The 18,181-nt window shown below is 36.7% G+C and overlaps 1 protein-coding gene across 1 annotated transcript in view; it reads right to left on the bottom strand.

Annotated features, from left to right (window-relative positions):
- Mob2 (MOB kinase activator 2) overlaps positions 1-16,533 on the bottom strand; it is a 521,602-nt gene extending 505,069 nt beyond the window's left edge. The window contains exon 1 of the mRNA XM_081751644.1: positions 16,359-16,533. Within this exon, the coding sequence (XP_081607770.1) occupies positions 16,359-16,363 (5 nt within the window). The 5' untranslated portion in view covers positions 16,364-16,533. The remainder of the gene's footprint in view (positions 1-16,358) is intronic.
- Between the last annotated feature and the right edge of the window lie 1,648 nt (positions 16,534-18,181).

The raw sequence follows: 18,181 nt of genomic DNA, 5'->3' as shown, positions 1-18,181 counted from the left end.
AGAAGAAATAACTAAATTAAGACAGAAAAGCTCGGAGACAGGAGAAGTAAATACGGTTAATATCATCCACAGAAATATTCGGATCATCCATAAATAAAATTTAAGGAACGAAGCCAGATTTTCGTCTTGCTCCGTGCTAACGACTCTTGTCTTTTTCCACCAACGATGCAGGAACCTTGTTATTCACCAACAAGGAACATATTACGAATAACGATAGTTGGTCTCTTCCCAAACACCCCCTTGAATTATGACAAACACATATCAAAAATGGCTTGTCTCTCTCTAAATTCCGTGACCAAAATATATCATGGAACATTTGTAAATAGAATGCTTCATTTATCAAGAATCTTATCAATAAAACCTTCGGAAGCTACAAACAAAATTATTTCGGTTATAGTTCTAAAAATGATTTATAAATATACGCATTTAAATTTGTCAGTTCATCTTAGAATAGGCTGAGATTTCTTTAATGAAAATACTTATTATTATCATCTTTACTTCTTTAACACTACCTGTTTGGAAAGTAGATGTTCATGGAATAAACGTACTATGTAACTAATTGGGATTATAAACATTCTACATAAGATTAACACAGAAAACTCTATTTTCAAGATCACAACTATAAGAAAATGAAGTACCGATTAGTAGTACATGAAACAGATTTGGAACGGATGTTACATATAGGCCTATATATCAACAACAAAGGATTACAAGAGACTGCTGATGTTAGAGTTGCCAGATTTTCAGAGGAAAAGAAAGATTTTATGATTTTAGGGGGGAAAGAAGGAAGGTGAAATATTCAGAATTTGTACTGTATTTTATGATATTGAGTTTAACATCCCATTCAGCATCGAGGTTATATGAAACGTGAACCTATAGCCTAACATGGGATTCGAACCACATGAGCTTCCAGGGGGAATCGAACCCTGGTTTCGCACTCCAAAGACGCGTACGCTATCTACATAGCCACGAGTGAACTCTATATTCAGAACTTACATTTAACACATGCATGTGTTATTGTGTGCTATTGGTTTCACATAATAACGTAAAATAATTTAAACTGGAAATTGCAGTTTCATTAAAAATAACTGCAACACAAAATAGTACATTACAATTCCCGGTGGGAGTTCATCAGTTTGGGACCTCACATTAAGCTAGGTCCCCGTCACACAAACCAAACAACCAGTATGTGTTGTTTTGTTTACCTTAATGAAGATTTTGTATCTCTTAACATCCCACATCCTTTCTTTATACGTTAAAAATTCTTGCAGGATACTCTAAAATCCACAACCACTTGGAATCTGCTTTTATTAGCTACTTTGGTTAGTTCACAGTAGCTTCTGTTCCTGTTATAAATATATCACAATCGATCGAAACTGCGATATGATCTGAACATTGTTGATAGATGAATGCTAAGATGTTAAAACCAAACTATTTTTAAACATAAGATTGGGGAGCAGGTTAGACGGGAACTAAGAACGCACGCAACCTGTTACTTATTTTCTATAAATACTAATTTAAAAAAATAACTCATACAAATATTTTAAATGGTCAGGGACTATAATCTCTTTAACTTATTAAAAAACAATTTTAAGTGGGGGGGGAGTATAATGTAATGGGAAAACCATAAGCCGAGCGAAGTAGCTCAAGTGGTAGAGCGTTTGCTTCGTATTCGGGAGGTCGTGGGTTCGAATCCCGCTGCCGACCATCCTGACTGAGGTTTTCCAGGGTTTCCCTTAGTTCTACCAGGCAAATGCCGGGATGGTACCTAGTAAACAGGCCCTGGCCGATACCTTCCCAAATCCTTTCCATTGTTATTGTTGTTGTTGGATATCCAGTGTAAAATGGCCTCTGTGCTGTATCTGGTAATTGTTAAATAAATAAAATAAAATAAAATAAGATCTGGCAACTCTAGCTTATGTTCAAATTTGAACAGGAGTAGCAGAAACCGTAAATACCAAACCAATTTTAATATATAATTACAAATTATCGAGTATGAAATTATGAAATTTCTAGTTTTATATCCCACGATTATTCCCTGTAGGTTAAAGGAGACGGGCGAAGAATGAAAGTAAAGAGAATTGGTGAAATGAGAATTGGGGCTTAATAGTGAAAAACTCCGCGGATACGACGTTGCCCACTACAAACTCCGTTGTTTTGGATCGAACCACCGGAAGTGAACGCTTTCCCACTTAGCCACCTCCCCTCAAATTATCGAGTTCATGAAGATATTGCCAGTGCCTATCAATTAATCTCTAAGCTGTATGTGATTTAATCTTTAATAATAATAAAATAATATGTGTATCATCAGTTTTCCGCATAGAAAGAAGTCACCTAGAAACATCAAACTTTGTACACAGAGTTTCACCAAATCTAATCACGTACGAAGTCGTCTTTTTTTCGATTTTCGACTCGAGGGGATTGGTGGGGTCAAATTTATGGACCTTCTGGTTGTTCCTAAGAATGCCTTGCCTTGTGCAACCACCATTGTGTGAATTATGCGGGCTTACGTAAAAGCGGAGGGTAAACACCCGTGCATCAGAACGGTTACGGACACTCTTTTAATCCAGGTTATAAGTTATTCGGAAACAACGAGTGCTTACACCTAATAATAAAGAAAGTCGATCGTAAGGTAAATATGGACAACAGTGTGCTTCGAGTCCTTCCTTAGGCTACTTTCACACAAGTTGAGACTGCGTAATCTGAAATGCTACGCTATATACAAAACCTGATAATTCCATACAGATTCTGTTTCCCTACAAGTCATTCTCCTTTTGCAATTTCCTCGATTTGTCAACATCATTAAAAGCATCCTGTCATTATATCCACGAGATGAAATGAAAAGCATGGTGTATATCTCTCGTCTCGTTTTGACTCAAATGAGAATCGAGACGAGGAATTTCACGAGTCTCGTGGGCAACACTATTTCCTCTAAGTCCTACATTTCAAAATATGTTTTAATGTTACACGATTCATAGCACAAAAGCTATAAATTAATTTTTTAAAAAATTATACGAACACAATGAAGAATATTTATAAACGCCTGGCTTTCTGAAACAGCGCTTTTCTTCTCGTAAGATGCGCAAAATTTTCGGCCTCTGGAATGCATCCCAACAGAAGTAGCACAAAATAAACCTTATACCCCTGCAAAAGACAAAGAAGTCTCCAGTGCTAAGTGCACTGTTAGATAATCGTTAAGATTACTGATCATCACACAGAACAAAACCGGTGGTAGAATGGTAGACTGTCGTGGGTGCGTGAACACTTCTAAGTCGTCTATACAAAAGGCTATCACCCACATCAACTGTATAGCTAATATGCTTAACGATTTTATCTCCTACCAAAATACTACCTTCCCCAGCAAAATCTTTTTTTTTTTTTTTTTAAATTTATTTCTTCTACTTTTATATTGAACAAAACAGATTAAAGACAATACTCATGTCGAACTCCCCTTCCAATTTCACTTCCCTCTGTCAATTTCGCTTCTATTCTGACTTTTATTTATTGATTCTCATATAAATTATTTATTAGTTTTCGATCTTTTTATTCCATCCCAATTTTCTTTGGCAGTCGCAAGAAAAGAATTAGTTAGTCTAGTCGAAAGCCTTAAAATACCATTTAATTTGAACTTTGAAAAACGTTGCAAATCGGGAGACAGTAAAAGGTAAGAATTAAAGCGAACATGTGTTTGAACATTTAATATATGTATCTTACAAAGGTAACTTCCATGAAACGTATCCAACATCGAATGTATAAGGGGCATTCAAATGAAACCCGGTCACTAGTGTAAAGTAACGGTAACGATTGCATTAACACAGTACACATTCTCACACATGTAGTGATACACAATACACATATTCAAAAAATAGTCGCCAAAACTGTTGGCACATTTATCCCATTGCGACACTAGCCGGTCGATTCCATCCTTGAAGGAGCTAGTAGGCTGCTCTTGGATCCAGGCCTGGATCCAGTCACACACATCGTCGTCCGTTGCGAATCGATGTCCGCGAATAGCTTGTTTTAGATGTCCAAACACATGAAAATCACACGGTGAAAGGTCGGGACTGTACGGTGGATGTTCCAGCGTTTCGCACCGAAACTGCTGCAATGTCGTCTTCACCGCATTGGCCGTGTGTGGGCGGGCGTTATCATGCAGGAGTATAACGCCATTAGACAACACGCCTGGGCGTTTCAACTTGATGGCTCGTCTAAGGTTCTGCAAAGTGGGTTGATAACGCTGGACATTGATAGTGGTACCCCGTTCCAGGAACTCGACAAGCAGTGAGCCCTTGTGGTCAAAAAAGAAGGACATCATGACCTCACCAGAACTGGTGTGCACGGCCTTTGATTTCTTTGGAAGTGGTGAAGTCGCATGTTTCCACTGCTTGCTCTGACGCTTGCTTTCCGGTTCAAAATGATGACACCATGTTTCGTCCCCTGTGACAATACGCGACAGAAAGCCGTATTCCTCCTCATGATAACGTTGCAGATGACTCAAAGAAAGCGCCATTCGAGTATTGCGCTGTTCGGCGGTCAGTTGGTGGAGAACCCACTGCGCACAAATTTGTCAAAAGTTCAAGTGTTGATGCATTATGGTGTGGGCGGTGCCCACGCTAATACCCAGTAATCGATGGATCTCGTCCACGGTTATTCTGCGGTTGTTCAAGACTAAAGCATTCACTTCTGCAATCATTTCCGGTGTGATGACACGATGAGCCTGTCCAGGACGAGCATCGTCTTCCAGTGACTCGCGCCCCTCAGGGAATATTTTGCGCCATTCAACAACACTTGCACGACTCAGAATATACTCACCGTACACAGCCTTCATCCGTCGATACATTTCACGGACTCCAACTCCCTCCGCCGCCAAAAATCGAATCACTCCTCGATGTTCCTGCTTACTAGCCTCCATATTCGGTAGTGGACGATAACTTGTGTGACCACCTTCTCTTCGGTGTGAAACCACACAGGCTCTATGCAACGTCAAACGGTGCGCACGCGTCAGTCTCTTGACTAATCGATGGCGTCACCATACCAGCAGTTTCGTGGTGCCACCTTATATGTAAGGCAAAGTTAGATGCACTGACCAGGTTTCATTTGAATGTTCCTCATATATGTGTGTAAAAAATACGAGGAGCATGCCGAAAGTTTGTAGATAGTAAAATTCAAAAAATGAAAAAATGAAATGAAATCTTTAAGTTTTACGTCCCACGATTATGCCGGTTAGGCTAAAAGAGACGGTGATGATGAGTAATGAATGAAATGGTGGAATGAAGAAAGTGGGAGGAAGCGGGAGAACCCCGAGGAAACCCACGCACACAGTGTTTGTCCTCCACAAAGTTCACTTGGCGGGGGCTGGGATCGAACCCGGGACCCCAAGCACCAGAGGTGAACGCTGTACCACTGAGCAACCGCGGCCCTCTAGTAAAATTCAAATCGCGTTACCGTACTGAAATGTATCATGTTTAAAAAATATGTCCTCTAGTGGTAAAAGATATAACCTGCAGGTTTGTTTATTTGAAAATTATAGGGCTAAAAGTGTAGTTTAGTTTGAGCCTGTCAGTCGGCAACAATGGACCTTAGTGGCATGATCATTTAGAAAAATGTTTTGGGGACTTTGCCCCTTGACGCGCAACAATTTTTAATTGGTTTAAAGAATTTAAATGCGGCCGACAAAACCTGATAGATAAGCCTCGCTCTGGGCATCCTAGCACCGCAGTTACGGATGAAAATGTAGCAGCAGTAAGAAATCTTGTGAAAAAGGATCGCATATTACACACGAGGAAATTCAATCAACTTTGAAATGAAATCGTTTAGTTTCACGTCCCACGTTATACCCTTTAGGCTAACGAAAACGGATGATTAAGGCAAGTGAATGATAATGGAAGAACTGGTCAAATGAGAATGTGGGGAGTACTCCAAGAAAACCCGATAAATCGATGCCGTCAACTTGAAGCTTGCATCAACTGCAGTCCAGTCCATAATAAAAAAGAATCTCGATCTTTCCAAGCTTGAATCGCTGGGTCTACATATGCTTACACCTGAACAAAAGGATGATCGCGTGGTGTAGTGTCGCTATATTCTTGAAAGATATCGCTATGGCAAAGTGAAGGCGTTTATAATATCGTCACAGTTGACGAAACATGGATTTATAATTATGGCTTCGAAACAAAACAGCAGTCGACAGTATGGTATTTTCGAAATGAAATTCCATCTTCAAACACGGAGCGTGGGTTAAGTTATAGTGGCATTTGTTTTCTAAGGACGGCCATGTAACAACTATATAGTTAGATGATCGACGCACAGTGACAGGAAAGCAGAGTTGTACGTTACTTATTGCCTTCCGAGTGTCTTTGAAGTTTGGAGATCTGTCCACTGAAAGCCTACACTGTCTCAGTTTCCATTTTATCGCACAATGCACGGCCATACGTAGCAGCGAAAACTTTGGAGTTTCTACAGAAAAGTGGAGTCCGTATTCTACCGCACCCGGCTCATTTTCCAGACTTAGCTCCGTGTGACTTTGTTTTATTCCCAAAACTCAAGAAAAAGTTTTGTGGACCGCTTTCAAACACAAAAAAGTGAAGAGGCTATACAAGTGAACAATAATACAATTTCTGATATTCCAAAAACCGAATTTTTAAAAATATTTGACTCGTGGTTTTTAAAAATATAAAAGTGTATTTATGCTTGCGGGAACTATTTTGGAAAACTGTAAAAGGTATTATGCAAATACATTGATTTTTTCAAAGAGTATCTAAAAACTTTCGGCTTGCCCCTTGTGTATATACGTCGAATATCCCTGCTTAATTGACTCGTAAAAGTTGAACGTCTACTACAACCTTTCTTCCTGTTATATTATCTCAGGTGTTTTCGTTATCACAATTTTTGTGCCAGTCTCATTCATATGTACCAATAAACTTCTGCCAATGTAAGATCATCTACACTATTTTTAAGTACTTTTATTTGTTGTCCGAAATCTGTATACCAGAAAAGGACAATGTCAATATTTTCACATTATAGATTTCTCCTGTATTAGGCTTAAGATTAACGTCTTTTAGCAACAAATATGAACTATTGTATACAAATATCATTTATACAAAAACAACGAACATTAAAAATAAAATAAGCGTGCAGAAATAAAAACAATAAAACATTCAATTCTATTTCAAAAAAAATGAAATGAATTTTTTAGTTTAACATCCCACGATTATATCCCTTACGCTAAAGGAGACGGATGATTAATGAAAATGAATTATGATGAAATTAAATTTTTATGCTGTCCCACCGGGATCAAATCCCTGGACTAGCCACTAGACCAGTAGGGAGCCATTCTATTATTTATTTAATTTATATATTTATTAGAGATGCAAAAAAGCCGGCTTTTTTTGAATCGATGGTTTTTTTTTCACATAAAAAGCCGGCCTTTTTTGAAAAAAAAACGAGAATTTTGGAAATTTTGGCTTTTTTCATTTTCATGATTTTTCTATCTAAATAGATTTCTTATAGTATATTATTTAGTTAGATAAGAATTCCGTGACCTCAATGCCATATTTCGCTCTGAAATTCACCATCAAGATGGATGGAGCACATGTTTTACGAATTAAAGCTAATATGAAGAATGTAGTGTTTGAGAGCAATTTTAGAGGCTATTTAACTTTATTTTAACTTTTGAGTTATCGACATTTTTTTTTTCTAGATCATTTTAGTTTGTCATCCGTGTTTCATTTCTAAGAGCTTAGTACTCTAGCTTCTAGCGCAGAAGTTAAACTTATGTTTTTCTATATATCCGTCAAACTGTACTACCACATTTCTGTTATACTGTAGCTGTGCAATGATTTAGCAATAATTTTCCGGATAAATTTCGAACACCAATTTACACAAATAAACACAGTAGCGGATTTAGAAAAGTACTTTTGGAGGGGTTTCTCTGATTGTTTTGTTTTCTAAAATGTCCTAATTTTATTTGGGAAGTGCTTGAAGTTTGAGTACAGGCATAACTAATATTTCGTTTCGTTTATCTGTTTAGCAATAATCTTCCGGATACAACCTTGAAGATCATTTTATACCGAGAATCAGTGGCGAATTTAGAAAAGTATTTTGGGAGGGTTTTTTCTTACTAATGTTTAATTTTTCTAAACATTCGTAATTTTTATTTGACAGGAGCTTAAAATTTATGAGTGAAGGCATAATTAATAGATATTTAGTTTGTTTTAGACATTCCGTAACTTTGGGGAACAGGCTTCAGTCCGAAAGACCGCCCCCCCCCCCCCAACCTTCGCAAAACCGTCACTGCTGGTAATTAGTAAAATAACGATTTAAAAACAATAAGAAAGAAAATCGGCCAACTCACAGTACACGCACTATTTGTACATTTACAGATGGAATAAAGAAAAGCTTTATCAGAATGGTCGAATGCTGGGTTGAATCCCGGACTTCCCGATAGAAGCGCAAAAGCTAACCACTCTGTCGCGTCTGTTTGTTGTGCAGTTGTATTTAGCTTAACTTAAATATATTTCGTAGTCCTTTTCTTTGGGGGGGAGGGAGGAGTTCCGCAATGATATGTTGAATCCCTCTTGTTAAAAATTCAGAAAACTTCTGGACTGGGTGAACCGTCACCATGCCGTAGACATCGGAGGACCACCGATGATAAACCAGAGATATCTGGCGGCCCCGCAGCGACGATCCGCGGTGGCCCCACTTCCGTTTTGAAAATTATACCACCAGCGGTACAGACGCGACGAAACGCCAATGAACAACAAAATTACTCCCCCGAAATATGTTAAGTCGCCTGTATGCGTAAATTGTTACATTAAGGAGAGTCTATAAAACACTTTTAAGAAAAGTAAAAAATACGAGCCCCAGGATATGCGCGAACCACCAACTTTTGGATTACTAGGCGCATGCTCTTCCGACTTGGCCACGAAGACGATGGAGAAAATGTCGCTTGTAGAGGCATAAATCGTTGAGGTATTTCTAATTTAGCTAATCACAGTGCTCCTGTAACCGTGTTTATTCGACGATAACCGTTTGAGATTAGATAAAATCCGTTCGCCATGTAATTTTGTAACAAAATGACGCGCGTCTATTTACTTTATTTCATGGTTCTCCCATATTCACATTCAAATGATCGGCTACAGTTGTCATCTAAATTCATACAATTATACGCACTCATCTTGATTTTTCACATCATGATGTAGAGGCAGGGGTTATTCTTGACCCCTGTAGGTCACTTTAGGAACAATTCGTCAGGAAAAAATAATATATAACAATAACCGCATGCACATGACTGGCGATAGTTCGTGTTGGTCCTTTCGCGATTCTACGCGACGAATCGAAGAAGCGCGGACCAAAATTAAGTCCTCACTGCTATGCGTAACTTCAGTACTCCGACTCTAGATATCTCTTTCGACTCGACGAAACTCTGCCGCCAGTGGCACACTAGCGGCAGTCCGACGCGTCGCTATAACGACGATTGACATTTACCAGCAAGTGGGCCACTAGGTGTTGGCGACGTTTACGGCATGGGGGGTGATGGTGGTTATATAAAACTTAACTGTATAATTTCAAGAATATACAGAACCAAAAGCTCTAGATGTACAGCCCTTAAGTGTATCATATAAATCTAAGTATTTCTCTTATGTTTTATTTTAATTTTATCTTGTTTCAAAAAGAGGGTATGAAATATTTTGAAGTAAAAATACTACATACAATTTCGCTAGTTATTTGTGCATTTTTTTTTAAATACAAGTGTTTACTTTTATGGTTGGCTGGTTTACACCAGCTGTTTTTTTTTAACTGGTTTAACCCCCCCCCCCAAAAAAAAAAACGAAAAATGCGAATCGTTTGAACTTCATGGGGACGTTTCCACATATCAAACCATCTGCATTAGTTTTACTTCCTTTTCACCTTTTAATCAAAGTGTCTCATGTTCAATTCTCGGTCGAACCACAACCCTTCTTTCATGCGTAAACCAAGTAGCGGTTTGGATGTCACTTCAAGCGAAAGTATTCTTCTTGATAACATCGGTATTATCGTAAGGATGTTAAGCCTAAACATACGAAACGAAACCAAATTGTATATTTCAGCATGCCTGTTGTTTTATAAAGAAGCCAAGGTTGCTTAAATATATTGATAGAAATTGGCAAAATTTATCGATTGCCTACGTAGCTTCCAACATTAGCTTGGATTGGACTTTCAATGATATCTACATACTAAATTTGTAATTTAATACCTCAGATTTAGCGTACTGATTATGATACGTTGACCTTTAAATTTTACATGTAAAGCAATAAGAGGATTTCCCCATTATTGTTTTACATTTTAATTAAGAACGGGATTTTCCTGGTGGCTAGGGCGGGAGTTTCTCAATTTAAGAAATTTACTGACTGGACTCTTTAAGCTTATGGGACCTCTTCCAGCATAACCCCGTTGTTGCATAATAACACCAGGGCGAAACAAACTTATTTCTGTGAATATGTAATATAAATACATAAAGCAAAATATCTAAATTAAAAAACCTGGTTTAAACTTTCCCCCCAAAAAACGGGTTTTTGGCATTTTCAAAAACAGCCATGGTTCTTGCCAACCCTGCTTACTTTTGTATATAGGAGGTTAAACAATTCTTATTATATACATTGATTAATCCTTTGGAATTCATGATGTAAATATGTTGAAGTAAAATTGTTTGAAATATCTTTTTGAAATTCATGGTTTATTTTTGAGGTTTTATATTATAATCAGCATCAACCACTAATTAAATGACTTATTGTGTTATAGAGAAGCGAATCAAAGTCTGCTTTATCAATTTAAAGCAGAATTTTGAAGAAAGCCCAAAATTTCCCAAGCAAAAAAGCGAAGCAGAAAAAGCAGTTTTTTTTTTTTTTTTCAAAAAAGCCGGTCTTTTCCGAGCCCTTGCATCACTAATATTTATACATATTTCTGGGTATTACCGGCATCTATGGTCTTATCTTGTCTATGGTCTATAATGAGGGATGACGTCTCTCGGCGAAGGAGACGGAGAGGAGGGGAAGGAAGAAACAGGCCTGGACCTGTATGTTCGGTCAGTCCGACATTTGCCTGGTGTGAATGAGGAAAACTCAGAAAGAAAAAAAAGTCAGAAAAGCTGCCCTGATAAAGCTACTACCTTTTCAGCCGAGTGTTGCCACCCCAAATCGAACCTGGGACCATTCGTACTAATTATTTAAAAATAATGCTTGCAGTTTACTCTCTCTTCTATATGAACTACAATCTAACAAGTGATCCGAATAAAAACGCCCTCCCATTAGGATCGATAAGTATAACATTTTGAGAAAGCTTCTGAACAATGAGTGGAAAAATTATTTCATTGTACTTGGACAACTCTACTTTTAACGACAAAGTAACAGATCCTATTGCAGAAATGAAAACCAACCGTTAATTGATTGAGAGGTTCGCATTTACGCCCTTTGTCATCAGCGAAGTTATATAGGACAAAGCCTACAGTTTATAAAGTCAGATCTGATCTCCCTCCGACAATCGAACCCGAAACCACATGCATAAAAAGGCACTAACCTTAATCTTTGACTAAGGAGGAAAGCTTCAGAATTTGTACATAAGATGTCACCTTTTGTTCTCTTAGAACATTAAATTTTACATTAATTGTTGCTCAAGCCCTCTGTCGAGGACTTGATTCTTTTCTTCTTTTAAAATACACAATAATACTCAAGAGTGCCTTTAAATCAGAGGAATACTAATTGATGAGTACAACTGAATACCTGTGAACTAAGAGTCCTGCAAATGCAATAGCTTTAAAAATCCGTGCTCAGCAGCAGAGTGGAATGGGTAGCGTAGTGCTTATCGCATTGACACAGTAAGCCGGAGACCCGAGTTTGAATCTTACTCCAGTCGCATTCCTTTACTCTTTGTATATTATTGAATTCGTACCTATAGAGAAATTGATGTGACTTAATATTGGTTACTTCCTCCGTTTATCACATAGATAGTAAGTACTTAGTTCTTGTATACATATAAAACTAAACTCCTGATGCACTAGTTCTTTGGCGGTCAAGTCTTACACGATTATTTGTGTCACATGCATTTAGGGTCAGCACATCACTTCCCTCGCGCCGTTAATGCTGGCTCCCTAAACCAGAGTTTGCCACTTCCTTCTTTCACTATAGTTCCCCATGTCTCACAATGATGGGTGGGCGCCGCAATTCCAACAGCATCTGGTGAGTACGAACGGACACCCATCTCTCTTTGACCAAACTTGGCACTGCTTGACTTCGCTGATCTCACGAGAAGTAATAATCTAGTGTGGCTAGGATGTTCTTGTACACATTGTATTACTAATGTTCATTTTTGATCTAATCCACCACCCCGAGTCCGTACTTCCAGTTTTCAATATATCTTTCTCAACTATGTAGCAAAGAAAATCGCACTCAATCCCACCTCTACTGACGTAGTACCTTCATCTACCACGTTAACATGCCTTTGAGCAGAACATTCAGATTATATTGACATCAAAATTACTAGTTTATTATTTCTGCATAGTACGACATTGTATGGTATGTAAAAGTAGTACACTGACATTTCCTGCATTGCCTTGAATTAATTACTGAAGGTCAAGGTAGAGCGCTCACTTCGTATGCCTGGGGTCCCTGGCTCAATCCAAACAAGTGGACTTTGTGGTGGAAAAACACCGTGTACGTGATTTTCTCGGGGTTCTCCTTTCTTCTCATTCCACCTTTTCATTCATTATCATCCACCGTCTCCCTTAGCCTCGGAGAATAAACGTATGACGTTAAACTAACAATCTAAGAATAACAGTGAGATATTCTTAAAAAATGACGCTGCCATGAGTTCGAATTATTTAAAAACCTATACAGAATTTATTCCCATATACTACTCTAAAAATTTTTCCCATATACTAATTACTCTAGTAATTTCAGAGACGTTAAATAAAAGTCTCCTTCAACCATTCATTTCTATATAAAATTTAACAAAGAGAACCTTATTTTGCTAACACTGAACAATGAAAATATTTTTATTCCTATTATTTCTATTCCACAATGAAATATCGGTGAATTCTAATAATCTACTGTCATCATTCTTTACTATACTATGCAGAAATGCACAATATACAAACATTTCTATTATCTCCCATTGAAAGATTTCACTGATAAGTGATAGCATTTAATGTCATAAACATTAACTTATATCATATGGATTTTCTTCTACTTCACATTTATTTATTTACAGTGTCCGAGTTGCAGCTGAAAGACTATTTCATACTATAAATGTGAACAACAGACGATAGGTGAGAATTCTTATAAGGAAATCAACCAAGGCTAAATTCAAGATCCTTTCCAGAGCCTGGTAGGCCTCAGCAAAATGTGAAAAACTCACGAATTCGAACACGTTGTTCTTTAAGTATATATATATATATATATATATATATATATATATATATATATATATATATATATATATATATATATATATATATATATATATATATAGAAAAAAGGTTAAAGGCTTAATATCTTTCTCCTACAAACTTGAATATATATATATCATACAAGTCCCCATTTCCATTTTTTTTTTTTTTTTTTTTTTTTTTTAATAAGAAAGTTAAGAAGATATCTTAGAAATATTATTGTCTGAGTTCATATTTAAAAAGGAAGTATGCATAATATTTATGAAGAAAAAAAAGTCACCAACGTACCACTCATAACTTCCATTCGAGTAAGGTTACAATACGAAAGCAGTTATCTTTGCTGTGTTTGTTCGTAGCTACATTCTCGTTTCCAATAAGAACTAGAAAAGTATTTTTAGAAAATCTACATTTGCAAGGTTACGTTTAATAGATGCCCTTATTGATCTAAAAATTATTAATACACTACAAAGTACTGCGTTCAAAATTACTAATATTACATATAAATCACGAAAAATGAATAATTACCAACCAAACATTAATTACTCCAACTATTTGCAAAGCAATACAAGATCGTAGATTTCCGTCTTTGAAAACTATTACAATGTCGAATATTTCGAAACTATTAAATCAAATTTTCATCATCATCATTTATCACAGTCAAGAAGAAATTGAGTGAGTCATTGTACCAATGTTATAGAACTGAACAAACAGAAATTCGCAATCGCGATATGACGTTTAAGATGCCTATCGTACGCGGCTAATGAACAGTTCATAGTATTAAATATTAGAAAGTGTAGTTTTCATTCTGTAAACCAAATACAACAAAACCTCCCTCAACAGGCACCTCCATAATGCGACAAGATTTTTTAGTCTACTTGTGAGCTCTATCCACATTTTCAGTCAGAAATAATGTTAAGTTATATGTTCCTTTGCAACATTATCTTCATAGTAATCAGACGCGAATTAAAAACCATTCCTACTGAACACTGGTCGCCAGCTCTAAATTTCTAGTCGCCAATGGCGACTAGAAATGTTGGGTCCTGATATTATGTATGGCTATATACGTATATAGATGCTAGAGCAAGTGCAGAATAGTCCGTCAAATTAAAAAAAAAAAAAAAAAAAATCACCTTTCTTATTTCAGATGACTTCCTAAGAAGTTCTGCATTGTTATTACCATGACGCATCCCCAAATAATTACAGGTTGATAATGTGCGTGCTGATATGTTTCCCTTTATGAGTGTAAATACGCGCCCTGATCTACGCTATAAAAACAAATAGTCCAAAAAAAAAAAAAAATGGCATTTAGGCATTTAGTATCTCCCCCAAATCCATCGACGGCTCCGGAGCAGGTACTGTGATTTATAGTGAGCTCTTGTAAACGTATATCCGCGTATACGTTTATACAGATACCCGCCGTCGCTGACGCGCCTGTTTCCTACAGACGCACCCCTCGCTGCCACTCGGGCCCCCATGCTGCACTCCAGTCCTGACTCGGTTAGATAGCATGCGTGCTTTTTAGTGGTTACCTAGCAGAAGTCGATTCGTCTTTTATGCACTGTAGTTTTTATGCCATACGTCCACATTGTATTCATAAGCGTCACAGTTACAATAAACTAACCGTAGTCACTAACAAGTGAGCCAGAATCATACAAAGTGATTTGGAGGAGAAACTAAATAATACCTTCCCCTCCAAAAAAAAAAAAAAAAAACATACAATCACTTAAGTTAGACCGCTTGCAATGATTTCACACGGTTTCGCACCACCTAGTGACTTTATACTTGTAAATATAAAATACTGGTTTCCTACATAGTACGAAAATACTGTCTACATTACAGACGATTGTGTAATCTAATAACACTAACATATTTTCATAATGTGTCTGATAAAGGCAATGATACTTTCCGAAACTGTACGGTAACACTATTATTTTAAAAGTGATTTGCCTTGGTCAGATTTTATTTTTTAATTAACTTAAGGTAAAGAAGTTCCAAAATTAGAATAAATAACATTCATACACAATCATCTCATTCACTAATTTTAATCCTTGTAACAGTTTGACCTAGTTACGTTACAGTTATAAATATAAAACATTAATTTCCTACATTGTACAGAAATGCTCCGACACTGCAAATTAATATTATAGACAACCCCATTTCATATGCGCTCTCACTTTCAGCGTAAAATTACCCTTCTGTTTTATGACGGATATTCTGCATTAGTACCAAGATGTTTTCAAAGCTCTATAGTACATCACTTTATTCGTACAATTTATTACTTTCAAGAATACACATTTTCACTGGAAGTGCACAATGGTGCATCTGTCCTTGTATCACTCACAACAAGAGTACCATATATTTTATGTATGCTTTCATACATACGATAAACCATTGTGATCAGCCCACAGCCAAATACAAATCGATTTTGAACATTTTTTCGGGTCCATTAATTTTCGATTATGAAAATTTAAGATAAATACAAAACCCGCATAATTCCAGTGCCTCACACAAATTTTGACTTCCGTTAAAACTAGTCTTACTTGTAAGTCAAAACAACTTCTATACGTTAAAAGAAACCTAATCCGGAACCTTACAATAATTTTTATGACCAAAATTTTATGAAATAAATACAATGTCTATTTGCGCATCAAGGTATACAATTAGAACTCGAGTTACCTGTGCAAAATATTTGCGTAACTGTCGCGCTTTGCACTAATAATTTAAAGCTACGCACCATGAATAAACCCGATCTTAGTGACAACATTCCAAGTAATATGCACTTCAATTTTGCGATCAAAGACGTCACTGCAAACAAAAACACCTTTCCGTAGACATCGACCTGCAACGCACATTCTGTTATTGACTTACGGTACAGGATTCACGGGAACCCCGAATCCGCAATGAATTGAAATTTCTTGAACCTAGAGATAACAGTACTTACCCCATAAACCAATCCACGGTGTCGCGGAGATATTCAGGTAACCTATCCAGCTTGAATGATTTCTATCTCACTTCACAACTAAATTTTAAATAAATATAATGCTCTGCACTCTCACCACATAACTTACATAGAACCAAACATGGCTTCCTCAGCTGCTAGCCAATCTTTCCCATGATTCCATGTTTATAGACAAAAGCATCCGACAGATCAGCTGATTCAGCAAACCAGAACACATGATCATAACATACGAGCTTCGATCTGACATAACGAAGATCAAATAGAATGTTAGTAAACAGTAAACAAAATTATATATCTTTTAATATCGAGTTATTAATAATGTTTATCATGTTGAAAAACTTTTTAGAAACACTTCTTTGGAGCATGCGCTACTTAATAATTCACAGATATTTTCAACTCGATTTTTGTGTAGGAGGAGGAGCATCCTTTTCAATGTATCAATACATCCAGTAAAAATCCTATTGAAAAGAGAAAAACAGAGAGGATGAAACCCTGAAGATTCTTTATCACGAAGTAATGAACATATTAGTTTCCAATAACCCAAATATAAATTAAATAAGGGAACATTGGAAAAAGTTGAAATCTGATCATAATGAAAGTCAGCACAGAAGGAAGGAGTTAAGGTAACTTGCAATGGCATAGACATGGGGACTCACGGGCTTGAACCCCTCCAGCTCTAAAAAAAAAATGTAGAATTAGTATTTACTAATTAAATGTTCGATATAAAGAGACAGGAGAACCGGATTTTGAAAATCAGTGGAGGTGCTTTAATTAGCAGTCAACAACCGGTGACTAGAGGTAGCGGGAGATCCTTTCCAGGAACATTTTGAAAATTAACCCTCCTGAAAATTTCAGTTGGAATTAAAGTGCACTGTTTTTGAACGAAAATGTAGTTTGTTTTAAGTGGAAAATATAATTGAATGAGGGAATAGTACCATGACTACTCGTAGATATTCTAAGGTCCTAACCTCCTGTCATAGTTCTCGCTATGCCATTCTGAATACTAACCTTCAGTGTTCATTTACAATTTTCAAAAGGAAAGAAAGCAAACGAAGTTAGTTAAAACAACAATATTTAAGCGCATACTTTTGTATAATGACAAGGTATACAATGCAGCAAATTGAAATAAAAAGTTTGTCTTAAGTTCAAAAATTAAAGTGTTTGCAGAATTTCTAATTCTCACTCAAAAGGAAATTATTTCATAGAAGAATCGATCGTTTGATGAAAATATTAGGCACTGTGAGCGTGCTATCGTTTAAAAAATACGATAAAAGCTTAGTATGTACTTCTTTTTCTTTGTTTCTCTTCTTTTCCTTTCTTTCATTTTGTTTTCTTCTTTTTGTGGGCGGTTAGGACATAATCACAAAAAAAAGGGTGGTGTGCACCCTTGGAGTCGCGCTCCTGTAAAGGAAATTCTTATTTCTCCTTCAAAACACCGGTCTGGCCAGCTGCATCATTGCAGATATTGAGTCAAAATGAAACTAAAGCTCACGGGCAGAACCGCATTTAGGCATGGGCCCGGGACGAGGGCGGCAAATTTTGAGGAGCGACTATTTAAAAAACGATAAAACTATTGAAGATACATATTTCACCAACGACTCAATAAAATAAGCGAAAGCCATTTTTTTAATGACCGTGACTGCAATAATGTTATAGCAGATTTGTCTTAGCAAATAGTCATAATTCAGGTGGTTATTAAGGTGGTTTAATAATAATTCAGTTGGTTATTATGGTGGTTTGAAAAAAAAAACTAAAGACTATCCAGTGTCCTTGAAACTGATGGTAAATGCATAGGAAACAAGCCT

This window comes from Thermobia domestica, chromosome 3 (assembly GCF_964235325.1).
Source record: "Thermobia domestica chromosome 3, izTheDome1.hap1.1, whole genome shotgun sequence".
Classification (NCBI taxonomy): Eukaryota; Metazoa; Arthropoda; class Insecta; order Zygentoma; family Lepismatidae; genus Thermobia; species Thermobia domestica.
This window is presented reverse-complemented; position numbering and strand designations above follow the sequence as displayed.